General features: G+C 41.5%; 1 protein-coding gene across 1 annotated transcript in view; it reads right to left on the bottom strand.

Annotated features, from left to right (window-relative positions):
- Window positions 1-15328, bottom strand: part of LOC126241974 (protein 5NUC-like) — a 107742-nt gene that overhangs the window by 50978 nt on the left and 41436 nt on the right. The window contains exon 7 of the mRNA XM_049948052.1: window positions 11334-11537. Within this exon, the coding sequence (XP_049804009.1) occupies window positions 11334-11537 (204 nt within the window). The remainder of the gene's footprint in view (window positions 1-11333; window positions 11538-15328) is intronic.

The raw sequence follows: 15328 nt of genomic DNA on the forward strand, positions 1-15328 counted from the left end.
AAATGGTGTATAGGTTATGCTCATGCATAGAAAGACTGTGTAGTTTCTGTTTTGTACTTAACGAAAGCGTAGTCTGTGCACTACATGGATGATATTTATGACTTGTAAACTGATTATCATTTAAAATGAATGAATGAATTATTTGTAACAATATTATGAAAAGGAAAGCTGCCAATCACCATGTAGTGGAGATTCTGAATCACAGATAGGCACAACAAAAAGACTGTCAGCATCCCCGCTGTATGGTGAGTGGCAACTTTCATTTTCATAATAACGTTACATTCCATCCAGGATTTTCCATTGGATAAATTATTTAAATGATAGGAGATTTATATGATCACTGGTATAAGTGTGTAAAGTGTTGCAGGATGTAAGTTAGCTTCTCACTTTTGTAGGGCAGCAATGGAGGATGGAGGAGTTTCCACATTTATCAGGAATTTTTACTATAAATGTAATAACACAGGCATTCATAAATTTTGCCTAGAGCAGCATATGGAAGCATGTGCAACAGAAGTAGAGTTCCATAATAAATCATTCATAATAATAAGTGGGTACTCAGTATCAGCAGGTAATTTTAATCTGTTCATAAATCACTTTGAAGCTGTATTGGCCTATTAAACAATAAAAAAGAAAGAATTGGTGGTTTCTGGTGATTTTAATGTACATTTTTGTGAAAACTCTTCCAGTAAGAACTTGTTGCAGAGGGTAGCATTCTCATTCAACTTAATCAATTCTGTTAACTTTCTAACTACAATAGCTAAAGGCTCAAAGATGGCCACTGATAATAGCTTTATAGAAATGTCTAATGAACAAAATTATATTATAAAACCAATAATAAGCCTCTCAGACCATGACATGCAGTTCCTTTTACTAAATGTTCATACTGATCAGGATATAAAATCTACTAAGTCTGTGCTCAAGAGGGTTGTCAGTAAGCCAAAAATTGATTGTTTTAGGAAATACCGCAAAGACATGAACTGGAGTCATGTGTACAATGCTCATAGCATTAATGAGAAAGACAACATTTTTATTAATAACGTTTATTTATTTATTTTTATTTGTTTATTTAGTGTCTGTATTATCACATTCATGATATTGGACTTGTCAAAGTACAGAACAGTATAAAATATTACATATTTATATCATGTACAAAATCTTAACATTGGTATCAACACATCTTTATAACAAAAACATTATTCTGCTTACATACATACAGATAGAAGAAAAGCTTGTGAAACCACTTGGTTGATTTTACTAAAACTATTAAATACCAGTACTTTAGTTAACTATGCATAGTAACATATTGCACAAAAGCTACGTGCGTAATTACATACATACATGGATGAAAGAATTTTGGTTTTATGTAGGTATGGTTGTTAATTATGAATTTTTGTTTAGAGATTTATGAAGTAGATCTACAGATTTGAGCAAAACTCCAGGTATTCATTAATGCTGTAGAAGCTGTTGCATAATGTATGCATAATAAGCACTTAACACGGTTTCGGTATTGCAGCAATCTTTAAGCACTCTTAATCTGTAACAGTACTTGCTTAATTTTTTGTTGAGCATTTCTACATGTTTTTCCCATCTTAGATGCTCATCCACCCATAATCCTAAAAAAAATTATGTGATTCTTATGCTGAATTTGGCTTTTCGATAACGTGAATTTTACATTGGTGCTATTTTTGTTCCTTATATGGTTGAAGTTCATCCATACAGTTTTCTTGTCATTAACAACTACACAGTTATCTTTAAACCATTTTTCTGCCACTTCTGCTGTTTTGTCAATTTTTTGCTGCATCTCATAATCATTCTTCCCTTTTGTAATGAAGCTGGTATCATCAGCAAACAATATGGTATCAGCTGTTGAAAACTGTTGAGGTAGGTCATTAATAAAAAGCAAGAATGACAATGGTCCCAATACCAAGCCCTGGGGCACCCCATAATTAACATTTTTATATTCAGAATGGTACACATTTCCATCCTGAGTAATTTTTACTCTTTGTTTCCTTTCAGTGAAATATGACTGTTTTCCCCCAGAGTAACCCTGATTAGACCAAAATCTATAAAAAATCCATGGATCACTCAAGGAATAAAGGTACCCTGTAAGGCAAAGGAAACTACATCTATCAGTCAGAAACAGCTATGATGTAAATTCTGTACATCATGACAACACACACAGCAAAATATCAAAGATAGTAAAATGGACATCAAAGCGAATGCTTTATCAGAAAAGGCCAATCTCCTCAGATAACAGCAAAGGGGATGTAGTGAAGGAAGAGAATGGCAGAACCAGAAATGAAGAGGAGCACATACCATTGAGAGTAAATGATACACAGGTAACAGATGTGTGCAGTATTGCTAAACTTTTCAGTAAGCACTTCACAACTGTTACTGAAAAGATAGTGTTGTCAGATTCAGAAGATGCTGCCACAGAATGTCTCAGGCCAGTCACTACACATAACTATAATAATATGAGCATGACCCTCATAACACCAGCAGAAGTAATGTCCACCATGAGAGTCTTAAAATTTAAAAAAATCTAATGACTATGGTAATATATCAACAAAGCTGATTACACAGTGTGCCTCTGAGTTTAGTGATATTTTACATTATTTGAATCACCAGTCTTTTATCAGTGGAACATTTTCTGGATGGTCAATTTCACTTTTGACCACATTCTCAAAAATCTGGAAAGCATAATACACAGTCATCTTCATAACCATCTGACCACAGATAAGGTATTATCCAAGTCACAATTCAGATTTATAAAGGCTCTGATATTGAGAAGGCTACCTGCACATACAGTGAGAATGTGCTTAATTCATCAGATAATAAGCTACAGACTACTGGTATATTCTGTGACCTGTGAAAGGTGTTTGACTGTGTAAATCACTATATCCTTTTAAGTAAATTAGAATATTACAGTGTAACAAGAAATGCTGCAAAATGGTTCAAATCCTATATTCCTGATAGAAAACACAGAGACGTGTATTAAGCTATCAGGCACCATCCATCTGGGAACCAAAGACATGTGGTATTCTTCAAGGTTCAACGTTAGGGCCCTTACTTTACTGATTAATTTCTTAGCAGAACCAATTGAGTGCATGTATGTCATTAATAATATTACATAAAGTGAACATTGTGTGCAGTCTGACTTCTGTACAAATTTTGTGCAGTAATGTGATCATTGTAAATAAGTGCTGTAAATTTTTTTAAATTTTATTTTTGTTTTTCATTTGACATGCATGGTTACAATAGCCTAAGAATTATCATATGCTCCTAACTGTATTGAACATAGTTTTATATCTTTTGAATGTAAATATGCTTAAGAGTTTCCCTCCACATCTACAAGAGTAATTTCATTTGGGAACTGTAAGTATTTATTATCTACTCTCGTTTTCTAACATTTCCACATCCCAGAGGAATTAATTAGACATTGGAATGAAAGTACATCTAAACTAATCTAAAATGTAGCCCAAAGCTTGTATCTCAGTTCAGTACAAAGTGCTTGTGGCAACACTGACGTGCCATAACATTTCTGGCGCACAAAAACTCTTTGGGCCAAGGCAGCCATTATCTGAAGTGTGACAATAAATGCGCTCATTGTTTTAAGAAGTGGATCAATGGGTTATTATTTAGAACAATAAGGGCCCAAACTCCCACACTGGTGACCCCGACGACAGTTTGTGACTCTCTTCCCGTGTTCTACCTGAGTTCAATAACAATAATCATGTATGTACAAATGAACCGCCTGTATCGTGATGTGGCCTACGCAACGAAGTGTACTGCCGTATGATTTCTATGGTCAGAATCCGACCATGCCACCCACCTGCACTACGCATGGACTCTATACATCGAACATTTCGAGGCCCTCCAACCTGCGAGTGGATTGCAGTACCACAACACACAAGACAATGCGTATGTACTGCCCGCCATCTTGCCTCAAGATCGTTCTTTCGAACATACAGGACAAAGTGTGAAAAGAGATCTGTATATTCCACCACTAACTTCGCACGCTCAGGGGTGCACAACCCCCCTCAGAACTCTGCACCAACTTTCGGAGCAGTGCCACTACACGGCTGCTACATCATCTGCGCCGTGAATCAGTTCCACGCCTGGTTACGCACAGCCTCAATTTTCTGATCGAACTAAACAGTGTATAGTGAATGTGACCTCTCCTAGTACTTCGCCCACTTTTGCTAGACATCAGACAGCAATAACGACCGATCCGAGCGGTATAACAGTTTACGGGCCCCCGGGCCTACCCCTCCCCCCACCCTCCCCTGGCAGACGCCATATTGACTGCTCCCACACCTGTGGCTCTTACACACCCAGTGGTCGTGGAATCCAAACCCACTAAGTTACCTAAACTGCCGACTTTTGCAAAAACTCAGCCCAACAAATGGTTCACGTTAGTCGACTCTATTTTCGCCGCCACAGGCATTGACTCAGAAGAATCACACTTCATGTGTTTGGTGGGACATTTCCACGACCATTTGGATTTGATTAGCGACATTGTGATCAGCCCGCCGCCTTCACCGAAATATACGAACGCGAAAAGACTCATTTGTGAAAGACTTTCTCGAGCTCCGGACGAGATTATTCATCATATCATTCATAAGGAACACCTGCATGACCTCACCCCATCGGGACTATGGCGACGACTCCACGCCCTCGCACCTGTGGATTTGCTACCCGATACAGCGTTATGGTCGATGAGGCTCGTCAAAATGCTGAAGCATTGCAACTACAGCTCCTGCTGCTCACCAACAGCACCTTGGATGAGAAGCTTTCAGTCACAGATTGAGCTTTCAGGATTATTAACAGGCGAGTGCACAGCATGAAGAGTGGGGGTAGCGATCTCAACAGCACACCATCCCCCCCCCCCTTCCGCCTCCAGGATTCGGGCAAGCTCGCTTCCTCAGCACTCATGCTACGACAGTGGTGACATCTGCCCGCCGTCGTGGGGAACCAGATACAGCCTCCACGACATTCGCCATGACAACCGACACCGCACTACAGTGCTCCACAACGGACACAGCTGAGACAAGGAGCTCTACATCACCCCCACCTAAAGCAGCCTAGCCGCTGTGTTGGCCAGGAAATGTCGCAGCCCTTGCACGGTGGGAAATGCAGCTCACGAGGCAGCATAGGCACAGTGTCTCGCACACAGGAAAAAAGACGCCTTACAGTAGCAACAGCATCTTACACGGTAGCCGCTGACCTCATCTCAGGAACTAAATTCCTCGTTGACAGTGGTGCTGATATGAGTGTAATACCCCCAGCTCTGGCACCTACCGTGTTAACTTCCTCACCCAGACTGTTACGCCTGGCTAATGACTCTCATATCAAAGTGTTAGGTACAGCACCTTTAACGCTCAAGCTATCAAAAGACTTGAAGTTTTCGTGGACTTTTCATGTGGCACAGGTGAATTGTCCAGTCTTAGGCGTTGACCTTCTGCGACACCACAAATTTTCGCTAGACATTCCGCGAAGTACATTAGTCCACCAACATTCGCAAAAGACTATCGCCCTTATGGTCACTGTGTCTGTATAACTATTCAGTCAACAAACACTGACATTTCACTATTTCAGACCGAATGTGCTCTTCTTGCAGCCAAGTTAACTAATAAAAGTTGCGACGTTCTACTACAATGACAAGAAGTCAGTGAACTCAAGCAAATACAGACCAAGCTCACCTCCCTTGTCGAGTGTACCGCACAGACATTACATAGCACTAAATCCAAACTTGCCTCACTTCGAGGTATTCGCTCTTCGCACAAACTGGTGTGCACTTAAATCATTGACTCATTGCACTAGTGTTTAAATGCTAATGACGCACCCCGCGCGCGTAGCATGTTATCAATCACGGGCGGCGCATGTCACAAACTCAATATGACTGAGGGCTCTCCGGTCGGACACCGAGCACGACGCCACGATGCCTGAATCCACACAAACTCAAAGTGGCGAAAGCAATCATCTCGGACCTATTAAAAGCAGGCATTGTACGCCCATCCTCCAGTGACTGATCATCACCAATTCATCTCACACCGAAGAAGGATGGTTCCTACAGACTCTGTGGCGACTATAGACGTCTCAATGACTGCACAATCATGGACAATTATCCAGTACCGAAAATTCAGGACTTCGCTTCTCAGTTGGCAGGCGCTAAAATTTTCAGTGTGGTAGACTGTGAGAAAGCGTATCACCAAATACCAAGGTAAGAACAAGATATCCCTAAAACGGCCATCACCACACCCTTCGGCCTGTTTACATGCCTTACGGATTGAAAAACGCCGCCCAAACCTGGCAGAGGTTCTTAGATACAGTGTTACGACCCTTACCTTTCTGCTACGCATACCTGGACGACATTTTGATCTTTTCTTCCTCTCGGGAGGAACACGAGCTTCACATCCGGGCGCTGTTTGACACATTACAATCCCACGGTGTGATCGTCAACAAAGACAAATGCAAACTGAGACAGGATTCTGTTGTTTATGGGACACATAGTCTGGTACCACGTGCCGCGAAATTTGAATCCGCGCCAGACGTCATGGACGTTGAAGACCCATAGAGATCTCTGCACCATCGCGCCTTAAGCTGTGGCAGCGCGCGCCTCCTGCCCCGCTTTTAGTGTGGGGGCGCCACAGTGGAACACGAGGTCCCAGCGGCCAATAGCAGCACCCCCGATAGCGTACTTAAACGCCGGCCACTCGCTCAGCCAGTCAGTCTAATCTCGCTTACGTCGGGTTACACCTCGCTTTGTGCTAGACTGCTTACTTCCTGGTTCGTGTACAAGTTTGTTTCCTTGTGACTCTGTTGTTCGGTCTAGTTATATTCGTTCTGTCCTACATTGGTCGTGTCCGTCCTCTTCCGTTGTGTTGTTGTTCGCGAGCCTCTCCGCGGGTCCCGCCGCACCTTCCATCTTAGCTACCCCGCAACCGTCCTGGTCGCAGTTACAACACATAGTTTCAGCCGATGGTATCCGGCCCACACAAGAGAAAATAGACATTATCAAACAGCTGCCGATACCAGAAACATACCATGAACTCCGCCGGTTCTTAGGAATGATCAATTTTTTCTGCCGCCACATTCCAAGAGCTGCCGAACTACAGGTCCCCCTCACAGATGCACTGCACGGGCCACAGACATCAGGCAACAAGCACGTGCCATGGACAGAGGTCATGCGTACGTCTTTCAAAAAACTCAAAACCGCACTCGTGGAAGCCATCACGCTTGCCCATCCACACCCGGATGCAACACTTTCGCTCATCATGGATGCTAGCGAAATATTTATCAGTGCAGTAGGCCTACTTCAACAACACAGAGGAGAGGTGGTGCAACCTCTTAAGTTCTTTTCAAAAATTTCTCCCTCTCAGTGCAAATGGTCCACTTTCGACAGAGAGCTCTTAGCTGTCTACAAAGCCATTAGAGATTTCCGCAAAGACGTCAAGGGACGCCCCCTCACGAGCTTTACAGACCACAAACCTCTCGCCCAAGCGCTCACAAACCCTCCAGCCGACCCACCTCCTAGGAGGCTCCATTATTTCGACCTCATTTCACAATACGCAACTAATGTACAATACGTTCGAGGATCCGACAACATAGCCGCTGATTATTTCTCCCGGATCTTGGACAATCTTCATCAATCGACTTCGACACTCTTGCTCGAGCGCAAACAAATGATGACTCCTTGGCGAGCCTTCTATCTCACAATAATTACTCTCTGTGCCTGGGGCGCAAGACGATCCCTGGTACACGCTCGGAGCTATGGTTTTTGACGCACTGCACAGTCACGCCCACCTGAGCATTCATGCAACTACGTGCATCATTGCCAAGAGTTTCGTATGGCCTTTGCTTCGCAAAGACTGTCGCGACTGGTGTCGCACTTGTATTTCATGCCAGCGGTCCAAAGTCAGACGCCACTGCACACCCCCCTCAGGCGTCTTCCGCTCTCCTTCTGGCAGACTCTGCCACATCCACATCGACATTGTCGGTCCCCTTCCCAGGTGGATGGTTACCAATACTTGCTTACTTTTATCAACAGAACAACTAGATGGGTCGAGGCAGCCCCTCTAGCCGATATTTCGGCCGAAACAGTCACCAACGCTGTCCTCTCCACATGGCTCACACTTTTAGGCTGCCCCAAAATCATTGCTACAGACCAAGGCTGTCAATTCGTGGCTGTCCTCTTCAAAAAAATGTGCGAGCTCTTCGGCGTCGGCCGCATTCGCACGACAGCATACCACCCCCAATCAAACGGATTAGTGGAACGATGGCACCGCACATTAAAGACAGCACTAATGTGCCACGAGGAACGGTGGTTACACGCCCTCCCGTGGGTACTGCGAGGCCTCCGTTCTGTATCTAAAGATGACCTGCAGTGCTCGGTGGCCGAACTGCTCTATGGCGAGCCGTCGACCCTACCAGCCGAGTTTGTCGAGCCTTCACCGCTCCAAGATACCATCGAATACCCTGTGCTAATCGAGAACAAATGACAGACGATACAAGCGCAGAGAGCACCCACTCCAGAAGCACACACTCCACCTAAAACATTTGTGCACCAGCGGTTAGAAACGTGTGAAGCTGTGATGCTTAGGGACAATACAGTGCGCGCCGCCCTGCAACCTCCATACACGGGCCCTTACAGGGTAATTAGGTGCTCGTCGAATACATCCGACATCTGTATCAAAGGCAAACCCTCGACAGTGTCAGTGTCTCGACTCAAGCCGGCGTGGGTCACTGCAGACGACAACACCTCCAGCGACCCGACGCCACTGACCGTGATGGACAACGACCTCCACCTCTGCCACCTCCTCAAGGGACGACACACCGACCACACCCCATTCTCCAACACCAGGAACCCTCACTGGGCAGAGTCCAGGGTCCACGCCCTTCATCCCACCCTCTCCTGCTACGCCCGTCACACGCTTCTCACCCGACATTCAGCAACCCACTACTGTCTCCATCGACGTCTCACACTTTTCACCATCTGACATCAGTGTAACTACCACAAATGATTCTCTCTTAGTCATCCACGCTCCCCCCCCCCCCCCCCCCCACACTCCGCCGATGATGACACCTTTCAACTTTCAGTTCTCCACTCCTCACCATTCCCCAATTCCTTAGATCCTTCCCTTATTCAATCTTTCATTGATGCCACAGGGACACTGTACGTGTTGTACCCCATGTCTCCATCTATTCCCCCCACACCTTCTGTCATTTCAAGAACCAGTCGCCGCATACTTCTGCCGGTGTGGCACCGTGATTGCATGTTTCCATCCAAAAGGGCTCGAACCCCGGCCCCGCCAAGTTCCCCCTTCAGACGAAGACTGCATGACACCTGTACCCTCCCCGCCACTACAGCCAGAGCCTCTTGCTCTGCACTGCAGGGGGGGGGGGGGGTGCTCTGTGGCAACACTGATGTGCCATAATATCTCTGGCGCGCAAAAACTCTTTGGGCCAAGGCGGCCATTATGTTCTGTGTATGTGATACTTTCGATGTGTAATGACATATACCTGAAGTGTGACAATAAATGTGCTCATTGTTTTAACAAGTGAATCAACGGGTTATTATTTATAATGATAAGGGCCCAAACTCCCACATGCTTAATCCACTTCTTCTTCTTCTTGTTCTTCTTCTTCTTGTAATTAGCAATTCAGCTTACCAACTACTTTCTACTACTAATACCTTTCATTTAGCAGCACATAAACAGAAAGGCATTCTTATAAAATTAGTGAAAGAAGCAGTAATGATGTGATTAATGCAGCACTCATGGGCTACTTATGGTAACTTCATCAGTTCACTAACAAATGACATGATGTGCCACATAAGTGACTTCCAGCAAAGATGATGAGACTGACACTTGTCAATAACAATGTGCATTTCTGATTGGTTCACTTAATTGGAAAACTGAATACTTAAAATGAGGTGTACTTTTTAAGAATGTGTTATTTTTTTATTAAATAAACACATATGAATTATTATTATGTGAATTCCAATTATGTTAATCTACTTTTCATCATAATTTTCTGAAATACTGTGGCACTTCTCATAATGAACAATCAATTTCTAGATCCCATGTAATTTGCCAACATTGTAGAAAGGCCAATGTGACATCATTGTTACCATAATGGCACTGATTGCCTAAATGATTTTTCAAGTGCAGGAACAAGTAGTAATCATTGGACCCTAAATTGGGACTATACTGTGCCAAATCAGGTTGTTCCTGGCCTTATGAAATGATGAGTCCATTTGTTTGTTGAGCCATATGTGGACAGGGATGTTCATGTAATAAACCTCAGTCTCTCTACTGAGCTTCCCATGCCTTTGTCAAGAATTGCCTGTTAAAGATCCCACAATATCTCGGAACTGAATGAGTTTCACTGAGGCAAAAAAATCCACACGCAACATTCCTGTCAATCCCAAAACACAGTGCACATTTTTTCAAACTGAAAATGTTTTCACAATGATCACACTCTGTGGCAATGTCAAATGTTTCCTATCCACGGAATCTTGTTTTGATTCTGATGTAACACAAGCCACCCAAGTTGCATCTCCAGTGATAATTCAGCTTAAAATTCATCATCATTACTGTATCACTCAAGAATATTCAAAGTATTGGCTACTTAATTAGTTTTGTTCAAATCAGTCAGCACTTTTCAGTACCCAGCAGGAGCACTATTGACAGTAGGTAAAGCATTCTGCATGAATCTCATACAGAACAATTCTCAAAAATTATGAAAACTCATACAAGAAGGACAAACTTGTAAAGTGTCTATCAAACTTTGCACCAACTTTCTGCATTACGTCTTCAGTGATGACGGATAGTCACCTACTTCACAATTAATAATGGGCATTAGCGTGGTCATCGTCAAATATTCTCGTCTGTTCCCTTGCCAGCTGTTGCTCGTAGTGTTTTCTCCATAAATTTAACTTATCTACTGAGGAATTTTGAGGATTTTCCCTTTATGGCATTCATAAAATAAATCAGTGCATGTATTTCACACTTAGTAGTACCTTTAATTCAGTAAGTCATTTTAAATGAGAACAAAAAACATGAACATGGGTAAGTGTTTCTGTTATGGCACTTGTGAGTGGCTAAATGACGTGGGTATTAACATGTACGTGCAGATCATTGAGTTCTGTGCTGCAGCAGCCATGTTTAAAAGTGATACTCAGTCAAAGAACTTGCATTCAAATCATCAGGAGAGACAGAGAGATCAAAATGTAGCACAAGCATATCCTTGTTTATACTTGCGTGACTATAGCTTAATTTAAGAAAATACATAAATATTACAGTATATTTCTTACAAGCAAAGGAACTTACTGATATTCAGTTGCCCATAGTCTGAAACATTATTAAATATTGCATCAGACACTGTGCAGTCATCAGTGACTGTCAGAGATATTTCTCCCACTGTGAAGAAAGATTCTGGTTTTGTAGCATCAATTTTCAGGCTCGCAATGTAAACTTTTTCACCATTACTTCTTTGAGTATCATTCCAGAGATAGTTACTATCAGGTGAGAAATCTGAAATAGAAGACTCATATCAGAAAGTAGTTCACAGTTTACGCTGAGAGGGTAGGGAAGGCAAAAAAGGTTGTAGAAACAAGAACTGCAGAAGTTATAAAAAAAGCTCAAGCTGTGTCAGGGATTACCCTAAAAACAGTCACAGCTGAGAAAATTTTAGTAGTGAATGCTTGTCCAGCCTAGCAAATAAGAGGCCAATTTGTGAACTGCAAGCTGTACTATAAATAACTGGAACTTTCACTTGATCTTTTCCACATTACCCTCTCCCCCCCTCACACTCACATTCTCCCTCCCACCACCCCACTCATAATAGTGCACTCATAACTTGGATTTTGAGTGATGTGCCACATTTATTATGCCTCTACTTGCTTTACTCGTTTCTCCCCTGAAAAAGGAACCTCTAGTACCAAAAGCTAGGCATGCTATTGTATTTGTATATGTGTGTTTCTCTCAACTGCTCTAGGATGTGCACTTCCTGAAGATCTGTGTTGGCCAACTGACTTTATTAATTCAATAATGAATTACTGTGTATGCTTGATTTTATCTGGATAAGAGATGTGAGTGAGACAGAGTCTCACTCACAACATCATTTAATGGTTTAATCAAATTCTCAAAAGTTTCTGTGGAGGATGTAGAAAATGCTATTCTAACATTAAGAAACAAAAAATCTGCAGGTTGGGATGGAATATCCAGCAAAGTTATTAAAGTGGTACACAATAGAATTGCAAACCCACTAGCTCAGATAATAAATCAATGTTTTGAAGAGGGCTGTTTCCCAGAGGTACTGAAATATGCTGAAGTCGAACCAGTCTTCAAGAAGGGATCAAGAGAGATCATAAAAAATTATCACCCTATCTCGATTCTCCCAGTCCTATTTAAAATATTTTAAAAACTTGCTGTTGCACAAATCAAAAACTTCATTGCAAAATATTCTGTTATTCTAAACAATCAATTTGGTTTTCAGCAGGGTAAAAACACCATCGATGCAGTAAACAGTTTCATTGAGAAAATAAGCACATCATTAGACAAGAGAAATAAGGTGGCAGGAATTTTCTGCGACCTCACAAAGGCGTTTGATTCTGTAAACCATGCATTGCTTGTTTACAAACTTGAAAAGTATGGTATTAGCGGCAGTGCCCTACAATGGCTTAACTCCTACTTATCCAACAGAAAGCAAAGAGTTAGCATTTCTTCAAATGGCACATATTATTTTTCTGACTGGAAAAAAAATTATCTCAGGGTGTTCCACAAGGCTCCATATTAGGCCCAGTCCTATTTCTCTTTTACGTTAATGACTTACCATTAAATATCAGCTCCCCATCAGTTCTGTTCGCAGATTATACTGCTGTCTTTGTTGAAAATCAGGACTCGGAAAAAATTCCCAAATCTGTGATCAGTACCCTCACTACCTTAGAAACTTGGTTTCAACTAAATGGGTTGAATCTAAACATATCTAAGACTCACATGATGCAGTTCAGAACCAAACAGTCAAAATGTGAGCAGATTAAGATTGTACACAACTACCAAGGTACAGAAGAAGCTGACTCAGTCAAATTCTTAGGCTTAAATGTAGATGAAAATTTGAGCTGGCAGGCACACATTGAATACCTGGCAAACAAACTGAGCAGCTTTGCATTTGCAATGCAAATATTGTCAACTGCAACTGATATGGACACATGAAAAGTAGCATGTACAAGCTACTTTGAATCCATTATAACGTATGGTATTGGTTTTTGAGGTAACTCAACAAACATAGTGGGGATAATAAAAATACAGAAAAAAATCATACAAAATACGTGCACTGCAAATCACAAAGAACCATGTTGACCATTATTTAGAAAACTTAAAATATTAACTCTGCATCCTTATACATATATGAGATCATCATAGTCTTGTACACCAGACATGAATTATTGAGGGAAACCATTTTGTCCATTCACATGATACCAGAAATAAAGAAAATTTTATGCTCCCCACCCACTACCTCAGACCGTATGCCCAGGGACCTCAATACACGGGAATGAAATTTTGTAATAAAATAAAAGGGAACAAGTTGATGCACATGAATTTAGGTTCACTTAAAAGAAAGCTATATGAGGTACTGACACTGAAGTGTTATTACTCAGTGGATGAATTCATGTGGGACAATCTGGAAATTTGAGCTGGGTACAATGTGTTATCCTTATAGTGTCATTATTTATTATAGTGCTATTATTTATTAATGTAAAAATCATTGTAATTGTTTTATAAATTTTTGACATGTCTCCTATATGCAAACCAAATGGATTGCAAATGTACGTCATGAGATGAATAAAACACAATTCACAATCAGGTTGAGAGGACTTCTTTGAATGTGCTTTTCACTGATGTTCATAATTTCAATGCATACAAGACATAAATACAAAACCCAATAACATAAATTTGATAACTCAAAGATTCATTAATATTTTCATTGTTATTACACTGACTGAAGAAAAATCACAAAACCAAGAAGGAGTTTTGCAACATAAATGAAAGTTGTAAAACATGTTTCTACATCACAAAGGTGATTTCTATGAAAATTTCATACCAGTTACATAAGAGTACCACCATGAGGATGCAAATCAGGTTTGCTTTCAATAGCAAAAATCATGAGCATTAGTTATCTTTGAGATTGGAAGTGGTGAGTTGATGGTAGTCAAGAATGCCTTTAAGGCAACAAAGACGCCTTTATCACCACCTCACTGAGTTTGAAAAAGTTCATGTAATAGGGTTATTAGAAGCTGGATGTTGCTTCTGTGATTTTGCAGAAAGACTTGGCAGGAATGTAGCCACTGTACATGACTGCTGGCAGTGGTGGTCAAGAGAATGTATGAGGGAGTACCCAAAAAGAAATTGGAATTACTTTTTAAAAGCTACATATTTTCAAATTGTTTACAAAACAACCTTATCCCCTTCAAAATACTCTCCACTACAGCCAGTACTTTTGCCCCACTGATGCTTCCACTCTTTGAAACATTTTTTGTAGTCATCTTTAGAAACAGTTGACACCCCTCCCTCATTTTTTTATTGACTTCTTCAGAGTTGTCAAATTGGTGTCCTTTCATGCCCTTCTCACACATGGAAATAAGAAAGAGTCACACAGAGCCAGCTCAAGTGAGTAAGGTGCAGGGGGCAGTGGGACCATGTCATTTTTAGCCAAAAGGTTTCTAATACAGATGGCTGTGTGTGCAGGTGTGTTGTTGCAGTGGAAGAACCAGCCTCCTGTCTGCCACAAACTCACTGAATCAAGCTCCAAGATACCCCACTAATCCCTAACAGATGATCAGTTGTCTGTCAACCATCTGTGAGTACAAGCTCTTGAATTTTTTCAATATTTTCATCAATTCAGGCAGTTGGACATCCAGAACGAGGTTTGTCATCAGTCGAAATGTTGCCTTTTTTAAATCGAGCAACCACTTGTTCACTTGAGTTTTTCCCATATTGTCATATTGGTAAACGGTTTTCAACATTAAAACCATTTCGGCAGCATTTTTACCAAGCAGAAAACAAAATTTCACAGCTGCAAATTGTTTACTTAAACTTGCCACAATAAAAAATGAAACAAGAACAAAACCGCAATAGCAAAAACAATCACTGCAGATCAACAGAACGGGCCAGGCTGGCAACACAAGTGGCACTGAACTGGCAAGGAGTTGAACTATACACATCTAGTGGCAGAAATGGGTACTACACCAGCTCCGCCTACAGTAATGTTATTCCGTTTCGTATAGCTCTGACACATCTTACTGTTACACTGGTTATTAATGTAC

This window comes from Schistocerca nitens, chromosome 1, assembly GCF_023898315.1.
Source record: "Schistocerca nitens isolate TAMUIC-IGC-003100 chromosome 1, iqSchNite1.1, whole genome shotgun sequence".
Lineage (NCBI taxonomy): Eukaryota > Metazoa > Arthropoda > Insecta > Orthoptera > Acrididae > Schistocerca > Schistocerca nitens.